Source organism: Syzygium oleosum, unplaced genomic scaffold, assembly GCF_021117445.2.
Source record: "Syzygium oleosum isolate NSW1041296 unplaced genomic scaffold, Sole_v2.1 Sole_v2.46, whole genome shotgun sequence".
Taxonomy (NCBI): Eukaryota; Viridiplantae; Streptophyta; class Magnoliopsida; order Myrtales; family Myrtaceae; genus Syzygium; species Syzygium oleosum.
In genome coordinates, this window is record NW_026607530.1 from 348,400 (window position 1) to 358,206 (window position 9,807).

Here is a 9,807-nt window from a genome sequence, read left to right on the forward strand (position 1 = left end):
TGTTTAAATCTGCCTTAAACAACCCAAATCGGTCTGCTTATGTTGTGGATTTTTATAATACTAACAAGATTATCCGTGCATCATAACAGTTTAAGACTACGTTTTTTATATTATTCTAAATTATTGATAGTTAATCAATTTTGCATTCATTGATACTTCAAGTTAATTAAATATAAGATATATTGAACGTTGATCAGTATTGTTTTGATCACATTATCAAATTGAACGAAGTTGTCTTATTTTTTCTTCAATGAGTCCAAACAAATACGAATTTGTGTAATATTTCTTGGCAAAACAACATTTATACTAAAAATTAATAACATCAAGTTTTTGTTATTTATCTCTCTTTTTTAGAAACGATACTTGGGGAATGCATATTTACTTTATAACTTTGGTGAAATCACTAGTGACTTTTTTTTTGTCGATCTGCTTATAATCATTTTTTTAATCAATTTACAACGTTCATCTTATAATTTTCATCTCTCTTTTGGAGAAGTTCTGGGTCAAGTCAACGGCAAGAATCACGTGTTCTGAAGAATTGGTCCGAGTAGACTTTGAGTTTGCCCATGGTTGTTTCGTGGAGTTGGCCCAACCGTAATAATCACTCAAAAGGGAAAGACTCCGCATGTATAAATGGAGTAGATGACCCCCGTAAGTTTGCACAGGGGGAAGCAGAAGAAACAGATAACCCACAAAACAGCATTATAGATAAACATGAAGTGTCTTTTATCGTGTATGTGGACTTGGGTGTTTTTGGTATTGATGGGAAGTGGAAGAAGCATGGGGTGCTTGGAAGAAGAGAGGAAAGCACTGCTCATGATTAAGGCCGCCTTCAACCACCCGAATGGGTCTTCTCTTCCATCGTGGCAAGATGGCAACGGTGACTGTTGCAGCTGGAAAAGGGTAAAGTGCGATAACACCACTTTGCGGGTGACTCGACTATATTTGGGCGCAACACGCGGGTGGGGATCTGACGATCGCTACTGGGAATTGCCTTGGGTTATGGACGCGTCTTTATTCCTTCCTCTGGAGGAACTTCAAGTGTTGGATTTAAGTTTGAATTCTCTCTCAGGTGAATATCTCTCTCTCTCTCAGCTATTTGTTCCTTTTGTCTTTTTTCAATTATGTCTCTATGTAATCGTATACTTACCGTTTCTGAATAATGTAAAAATGTCATACATGGGTGCTCCAAACAACAAAGTGGATTAAGTGAATTAATGACAAACACATGATTGCACAAATGATGCAATTCTTAAAGTAGTAGATTGCACATGTCATAAAATAATTAGGAGACTCATCTCCACAATCAGGATAGGTAGGAAGAGCTAAAATAGAATCAGCTCAGTAGGCAATGATTTACCAAATGCCAACTTTTCTGCCATCATAAAGAGTCTAACTTGTCTGCATTTTGCACCCCAACAAAGTTGACTTGAAGGGCACTTGTTTTGAAGTGGACTAAAATCTGCTTAATACTTTTATTTGTGACTTTCTCTCAAGATTCAAATAAGAACAAAGAAAATCAAGTTCCATCAGATTATGAAAGAACTATATATAATTCTACGTATTAATATTTACATGTTTGGAAATTTTTTGAGCGTTTCATGGTAATTAAAAATCAAATTATGAGAGCGATAAGGTTTGCAAAAAATTAAAATTAAAAAATCGCGAAAAGTAGATTTATGGAGGGGATTAATTTGGAGGGAAAGAAAGGATCTTAAAGGTAGCGTAGTGTTTGGATAGAGGGAAAGAAAGGGACAGGAAAAGAAAGAGTAGAAGATATTAGGAGGAATTATGTATAGTCATGTGTCTTTTAAATCCCTCATATAAAGGGATTTGGAGGGACTAAGGGGGACCAATACTTTTATCAAGCATCATCGTTCTTTCCCACATATACCTTCGATGCATTTCAAATTGTAAATACATATAAATTATATATACATAAAAGTACAATAAAGTGATAATGCATCATTTCTTTTCTTTTCTCTCCAGATCATTCCTTTCTCTAGTATCCAAACAATATAATGAGGGTAGATTTTCTCAGCTCTACTAGTGTTAGCTAACTACATATGATCAACATTGTTAAGAGTATAAGTTACTTGTTTATTAAATTGGTTTACAAATTCATGTGACAGAGACCTTTTTCATGCTTGAATACGTCAAACCAGCTAGTTTCTGCTTATAAACCAATTCTTCTCATCATGAGCATATAATTATTATCGATAAATTTAAGGTAGTTGGACATATGATATCTATAGAGAATTAATTAACCATCGGATATGCATGAGTCTTTTCTTAACCAGATTTAAACGGAACGCTACACCTGAGGAAATTGAAGAGCCTAGATCTATCTTTCAATTGTCTACAACGAGTTCCCTCGTTGTACAAGCAACAGTTAGTGGAGGCCCAAAATTTATCTTCCAATCAGCTTGAAGGTACATGTAAAATAGATGACCATGCCTTGATATATAAAGTTCGATTTTGAGAACCTTTTGTCAGTTACAGGTGTTAATCTTGAGGCACTGGAGCTTTCTGCTAACAATTTGGTGAATGATTCCCTTGCGGACATTGCGAGGATAACATCTCTTAAGGCCTTACACCTTAGTAGTTGTCGACTGAATGCTTCGAAGCTACTGGAAGGTACTTCTCTAAAAATGCTTTCATTTATCACCTTCTTAAGAGAAAATAAGATAAGGTTGTCTTGAACATAGAACGCATGATTACATTATATTTGAAGTATTCTGGATCTTATTTTGGCCGCACATTTTGTTCAAATAACTTAGCGCCAACGACTTGCGTCTAAGTAAATGATATCATATAGTTGTTTGCCTTATGCTTGAAGTGGGAAGGATTTAGTTAAATGTCTATGGAAGGCATAAATAAACTCATGTCATGCTCAATGTCTTTATTGTGGGATCATGATGTCGGTGATCCTAAAAAATTTGGTCACTTTCAATTTAATCCCAAATCTTTAAATATTGAAGTTTAGGCTCCATGCTTTTACTTTTGTGAAACTTTTTTACTGGCCAATCTGAAGAATAGTGCGATAACATAACAGATGCAAGGAGTAATTGCTTAGAAGATAAAAATAGTCAAAATAACAATATACCAGAGGGGTTCAAATGTTGTGCAGGAATCATAATAAAATTAAATGCAAAAGTTAATCGGGAATCAAAATCCAAAAATTCCTTACAGTTTACATATTAAACCACAATGGTGGTCAAACTTTAGGGATTGCAAGTGTTAATAAATTCAACTAGGCCATGAAAATTATATAAGAAACTTAAAATTCGTATCGGTAAACTAAGATGCATAAAATCAATCAAAGAAAGCATTTCTTATAATGGATAAATTAATTAATTTGAAAAATGGTTTTTCCATTAAGATAAACAATGTATAGAATAGAATAAATAATTATAATATTCAAAACTCATTCGGCCTTAAAAAAACCTCGGCTTCTTTGCACCAATGTCCATTGCTGCCTCTGCCCACCGCGGCGCTCATGCCCATCATCACACCACAAAGCTCGGTCGCCATTACTACCGCCAGAAGACCCTGCATGACCTTTGGCGTGAACTACGACGACCTAAGATCTAAAGTGTGTCCTCAATTTGAGGCCGTGATGCTCAGAACTAAGGCCTGGAGGGTGGAATGGACAAGCAGTGAGGTGGCAGTGACGGACAGCAAACCGGACAATAATGTGGATGGTGGTGGAGGGCGGCGAGTTGCGGTGGTGAGTTGCGGGTCCAAATGATGTTTGGGGGGCCTCCACTGCTGACTTGGTAGGCATGTCAGCCAAAAGATCACAATGATCTCGCGCTGCACTAAATGGAGGATCCCATTGCATTGTTTTTGAAAAGTACATAATTAAACTGGAAAAAAAAATTCAGAAACTATAACGAAAATGGAGCAAAGGTTTAGAGGTTACCCATGCAATTAACCCACAAATTTTAGGAATAATATCAACTTTAGAGTTCATTTCCGATCCAATTCAAAATTTGTCAAACTCCGGAAGTAATTAATTTAATGTGAAGAATAGTGGAGATGAAGCATCGTGGTGATGCAACTCCACTCTAAAGCTCCATCTTACCAATTTTTCTGTTTGTATTTTTGGATATTAGATTGCACGCTCTTTCTATCCTCCATTCTCGACACAAACCATGACCTTCAGTGTTTTAATCATACAAAGTACAATTTAGTGACGATACTCACAGTTGCAGTGCCCCCTTCAACAGGCTTGTGCGGATTGAGAAACCTTGAAGAGTTGGATATCGGTACTAATGGATTTTGGGGTTCTCTTCCTTCATGCTTCAGCAATATGACCTCACTCCGTGTGCTTGATGTTCAAAATAACAATTTTAGCGGGGCCATTCCTTCATCTCTCCTCTATAATCTCAAGTCACTTGAATATATTGCGTTATCTAGAAATGCATTTGAAGGATCACTTTCACTTGCTTCCCTGGAAAATAATCATAACCTTAAGGAATTCCGCCTCATGAAGAACCGTAATAGTAGTTTGGTAGTAAATACAGAAGAGCCCACTTGGTTTCCTTCATTTCAACTTAAGGCGTTTAGTTTATCACACTGTGTGCTCAACAAAGACGCAAGTGGCGTAATTCCCAGCTTTCTGAAAGAACAGTATAACTTGAGCGTTGTTCAACTCAGCCACAATGGAATGACAGGAAATTTCCCAAGTTGGCTATTGGACAACAATGTAAATCTAGAACAGTTCACACTCAGAGGCAACAATTTGTCAGGTTCATTTTATCTGCCTTCCAATTTGAATCTTGTCAGCTTACGGATTTTCGATGTGTCTGCTAATTTTATGGAAGGAGAGCTTCCATCTCATATTGGATCTATCCTCCCGAAAATGAACTATTTGAATCTGTCAAGCAACAATTTGAAAGGTGGAATCCCTTCCTCAATGGGCAATATGCACCGGTTGTCCATATTGGACTTGTCGAATAATGGCTTCACGGGAGAAATACCAGAGACTTTGGCTAAAAATTGTTCGCAACTTATGGTATTAAAACTGTCAAACAACAATTTGACAGGCCAAATGCTACCGAGGTATTCTAACTTGATAGGCTTGCAATTTTTGTATCTGGACAGCAATCATTTTACAGGGGACATATCGCCTGGTATATTAAATATCTCCTTCTTGCAAGTTTTAGATGTAAGTAATAATTCCCTATCTGGAACACTTCCCAATTGGATTGGAGATATTCAACACTTGGGAGCGCTTATACTGTCAAGTAATTTATTGGGAGGTCCTTTACCGTTGAGCTTATGCAACTTACAGTATCTCGATCTTTTAGACCTTTCAAGTAACAACCTTAGGCCGAATATACCCCCTTCTTTCAATGTTACAATTATGAGGTTCTTGCATTTAGCAAATGACACACTTGCTGGGCCTTTTCCTGAGTTTCTTTCAGGAGCTTCATCGATTGTCACGTTGGATCTAAGAGATAATGTATTGTCAGGTGAGGTCCCCAGCTGGATCGGTTCACTTCGGAACTTGAAGTTTCTTCTACTACGAGGAAACAATTTTGAAGGTTCAATCCCTCCGGATCTATGTCTGTTGAAAAATATGAGCATATTGGATCTTTCCAATAACAATCTTTCTGGAACAATTCCTTCTTGTTTGAAAGATTTGACATTTGGAAACGCTGGGGTATCTACGGAGGCATTTGCTACCTCGGTCTCTCCTATACATTACGATGGCGTACACTATATTGGCAGATTCGGTTTTGATTATTCGTATAGTGACATATCTGATTATACGGGGAGATTCGAAGAAGTACACTTCATGACAAAGAGTAGGTTGGAATCTTATAAGGGCAACATTCTAAAATTCAAGTCAGGAATGGATCTCTCACGGAACAATTTGACAGGCTTTATTCCTCCAAAGGTTGGCTACTTAAGTGAACTTCGGGCATTGAACTTGTCACACAATCATTTGAAGGGAACGCTCCCAGAAACATTTTCCAATTTAAAGAACGTAGAGAGTTTGGACCTGTCCTACAACAACTTAACCGGTCCCATCCCTCCACAACTAATAGAGCTTTACAGGCTGTCAAATTTTTTTGTGGCTCACAACAACTTGTCAGGCAGGATACCAGACCCAAAAAATCAATTTGGAACTTTTGGTGAAGCAAGTTATGAAGGTAACCCTCTTCTTTGCGGAACACCATTAACAAACTGTGATGACTCAAATCACGAACAGGGGACATCGCCATCTTTAAATCATACCAGGGAGGATGACTCTTGGAGAGAAGCCTTCTTGTGGAGTTTTGTAGGATCATATGCCGTGGCATTCCTTGGGGTGGTTCTTTTTCTCTACCTAAACTCGTACTATCAGTGCATGCTGTTCAAGCTTGTTCGTAAGCTTATCCCATCGTTTCCCCGGTAGAGATTGTTCTTTTAAGCATTTTGTGATGGAAAAATAGATGAAACAGTGGAGAACCTTTATGTAATAGGTTGTGAGCATTTGAGTATCTATTATGCATTTTGAACACTCGACTCCTAGAGCGTTTGTATTGTATTTCTTGTCCTGCTAATTTGAATATTAGGAGAATTGATTTGGGTGTCAATTGAGAGAGGATAGTTTACTTCACAACCAAAATGAATCCAAAATGTTACCCAAGCTGTGAAATATCTTATGGTTGCAACCAGCAACATCGAACCAACTGGGTTTTAGTGTATCAAGACAAGATCCTTCTAACATAAAGGATTGGGCGCGGGGAATTGCTCCTATTTGACGACAAAGGCATGCATTGTAGGACCACTGTTATGCAGCTTGGGCCCACCTTTATGGTCACTGCTTGATGAAGATTTATAGCAAGAGAACGAAGCTTATCCAATACTTAATGCAAAATTACCTGGAAAATAAGTTCGACTCTACTGGCAGAAATTTAAGAGCGACTGTCTTCTACATATGTATCAAGATCAATGATTGTGCCAGCATTTCTTTTCCCATCACCTTGGTGTCGTGTTCAAACTAAACCAACATAGAATATTAGTCAAGGGTCAACCTAGTCACACCTTTTATCCAAAAGAAATACGGGTCAAGCTAAAATAATAGCCATCTTAAAAAAACAGAGAACATAATGCTGAGCTACATATATAACGGGTACTGAATCAGGCAATGACGCAATGCAACAGTTCAACAGAAAAAAACATGAAGTGTCCTTTGCTAGTGCTGTGCATGTGGAGTTCAGTGGTGTTGAGATTGGTTATTGCAAAATAAGGTGGATCTCGTTAAAACTCACTGGCAACAACTTGCCGGGTGTTTTTTGTGACATTCCGAATTTCGGCCCATTTTTGGGATTTATAAAACGTGTAATTCGTCAGTGTGCTTATAGTAAAATCTCGCCCGGGAACTGATTACTCTCGGTTATTGTTTTTAAAATTGAGATTTCGCTAGAATTACACTCGATCGAATTTGGCCGTTATTTAGAGCCCAAACTTTGGTGTCGAATTTCTCGGAGTTTCGGGACGAATTTAATTGGACGGTGTCGATATTATTGTGGCCAGCGTCGATATTGCCCGGAATTATCGAAAAGTGAAATTTGGACCGGGTGCGGATTTTGACTAGTATACCTCCCTCTAGATTTATTGTATTTAGTGTCTTTTTAGCCTTTTCTTTAATTGAAAATTTGGAATTTTCGTGAACCTAGAATCTTGGCTTGCTCACCAAGATCTAATGAGGGCCCTAGGATGAGTCAAAAGGTGTTTGACTCTCTCTCTCTCTTCTTATTCCCGGAGCTCTCTCTCTCTCCCTCCTTGGAATCGGCCGAAGCTCCAAGCACCATCACCTCCATCTTGCTTCTCCGGTTCAGACGCCACCAGACTCGCCGCCTGAATCGCCGTCCAGCCACCCGTCCGGCCGCCAGAGTGTGCACTGTTCACAAAAAACTGAACTAGCCCAGAAACCAACTGGAAAACACCCATTTTCCCCTCTTTCTCTCTCTCTAGGCCTCACTCCGGGTACCCCGACCACCACCATCTTGTGTTCGTTCCAACCATCCCAGCCTGGTCGGCGGAAAGTCGCCGGAGATTCCCGTCCAGCCCTGTTCACCGCCGGAGCTCAGTTTGCCTGTTCACCGGTTTTCTTGCTTAAACCCTTGGTAAGTGACTTCCTAATCCTTGGTTAGGCTAGTGGGTTACTAATGGCATGTCTAGGGATGGGTTAGGGGCTGTGGATAGTTGGTTTAGTGGTTGTATAAGCTTGATTTGCTTAATGGTGCAAGTTTAATGATTCTCGGATTTCTGGTTGTTACTGTACCTCTGCGCTTTGTTATTTTTTGGTGATCATTGTGAGCCGAATCTGAGGAAGTGTTCTTCATGGAATTTGTTTCCAACATCTTGAGGAATAACATACTTTAAATTCAGAATTTTTGGAAGTTGTTTGTGGTCGTTCGGAGGTCGGCTTTCGGACCGTCTCAGGGCTGCCGGAGTTACTGTTCACCCGACCTTCTTGTTTTTCCGAATTTTTATAAAATTTTCTAGACCTTATTTCAACAAACTTCCTTCACGAAAATTGTTAAAAACACTTGTGTCTATGACGTATAAAAATTTCAGAGCTTTCCAAAGTGATTTGGATACTGAATGAGTTGTATTTTGATGGTCTGAGGGGCTGTCCGAGCGAACCGGAGTCTGTCCGGATTTGAGTGTCAAAAAGAGGTGTTTACAGTTGGAACTGGGTTTCGAGTTATTCACGGAAAATGTTTATCAAGATTTTTTATGCAACATATCCAAATTTCATAATTTTTGGAGTTTATTTACTATTTATTTCAAATGGATTTCTGTCACTGCACAACTGCCCAGTTTGGACCCGATTTCGTATATTCTCGATTTTTCTCTCTCTCGAGAATTATTCGGTGTTATCGTGGTGTTTGTGGATGAATTTGATGTTTGAATGTGGCTGATTGAATGTTGAGTTTGTGGGTTGGTGTGGCGTGTCGTGAATTGAATTGAGTTGTGAATGTGGATAGTTTGGTGCAATTGGCGTGAAATTGATTGAATTGAATGGCGTGTGTATGCCTATCGATTATAAGCCTGGATTGATAAGAGGGCTATGGACTTGGGACGTGTTGACGGCGGTTCGTGTGAAGGTATGAATGGCCAGTGTGCCAAATGGATGCGGGCTTGAGACGTGTTGACGGTGGCCCGTTAAAGGTGTGTTGGACCGGGACGTGTTTACGTCGGTCATTAGAATTGAGCCCGGATTGATCGGAGGGCTACGGACTTGAGACGTGTTGACGGTGGTCCGTGAAAGGAAAATTTGGCTTGGGACGTGTTGACGGCGGCCATTGGAATTGATTGAATTGTGTGGCTTGTGTGCTTGTGAGAACGGACTTGAGACGTGTTGACGGTGGTCCGTGAAAGGAAAGTCAGACCTGAGGCGTGTTTACGCGGGTCGTGAGAAAGTGCGAGATGTCCAGTGAGGGACAGAGCCCGAATTGATCGGAGGGCTGAGCCTGAGGTGCATTGGCACGGGCTGTGAGAATGGACCTGAGGCGCAGTGGCGCGGGTCGTGAGATGGTTGGTTGGGCACGTGTGCGAAATGTGATTGGTTGGATTGGCTGAAAGTACGTGTGGATATTTGATTGGATTGATTGATGGTACGTGTGGATATTTGATTGGATTGATTGATGGTACGTGTGGATGTTTGGTTGGATTGGTTCGGTGCGAGTGTGGATGGCGTTCGAATGATTGTGTTATATTATCGGAATATTATTTCATTATCATGATTTGACTAATGTGCAGTGGGGGCATGTGATTGGATGGCGAGGTAAGTCCATTGAT

The 9,807-nt window shown here is 39.6% G+C and overlaps 2 protein-coding genes across 2 annotated transcripts; both read left to right on the forward strand.

The window, feature by feature from the left end:
• The first annotated feature begins 681 nt into the window (after positions 1-681).
• LOC115663550 (receptor like protein 21-like) lies at positions 682-2,702 on the forward strand. The gene is made up of 3 exons (XM_056306597.1): positions 682-1,072; positions 2,301-2,432; positions 2,503-2,702. The coding sequence occupies exons 1-3, from the start codon at positions 715-717 to the stop codon at positions 2,700-2,702; spliced, it is 690 nt and encodes a 229-aa protein (XP_056162572.1). The 5' UTR covers positions 682-714.
• An 854-nt stretch (positions 2,703-3,556) lies between these two features.
• Positions 3,557-6,409, forward strand: LOC130136563 (receptor-like protein 13). Its single transcript, XM_056306598.1, has 2 exons — positions 3,557-3,730; positions 4,169-6,409. The coding sequence occupies exons 1-2, from the start codon at positions 3,557-3,559 to the stop codon at positions 6,407-6,409; spliced, it is 2,415 nt and encodes an 804-aa protein (XP_056162573.1).
• The last annotated feature ends 3,398 nt before the right edge of the window (positions 6,410-9,807 follow it).

Coding starts and splice junctions, on each gene's coding strand:
- LOC115663550 (XM_056306597.1), top strand. CDS start 715: ATGAAGTGTCTTTTATCGTGTATGTGGACTTGGGTGTTTTTGGTATTG. Junction 1,073..2,300: donor AAGTTTGAATTCTCTCTCAG/GTGAATATCTCT, acceptor TTTCTTAACCAG/ATTTAAACGGAACGCTACAC. Junction 2,433..2,502: donor ATCTTCCAATCAGCTTGAAG/GTACATGTAAAA, acceptor TGTCAGTTACAG/GTGTTAATCTTGAGGCACTG.
- LOC130136563 (XM_056306598.1), top strand. CDS start 3,557: ATGACCTTTGGCGTGAACTACGACGACCTAAGATCTAAAGTGTGTCCT. Junction 3,731..4,168: donor GAGGGCGGCGAGTTGCGGTG/GTGAGTTGCGGG, acceptor CATGACCTTCAG/TGTTTTAATCATACAAAGTA.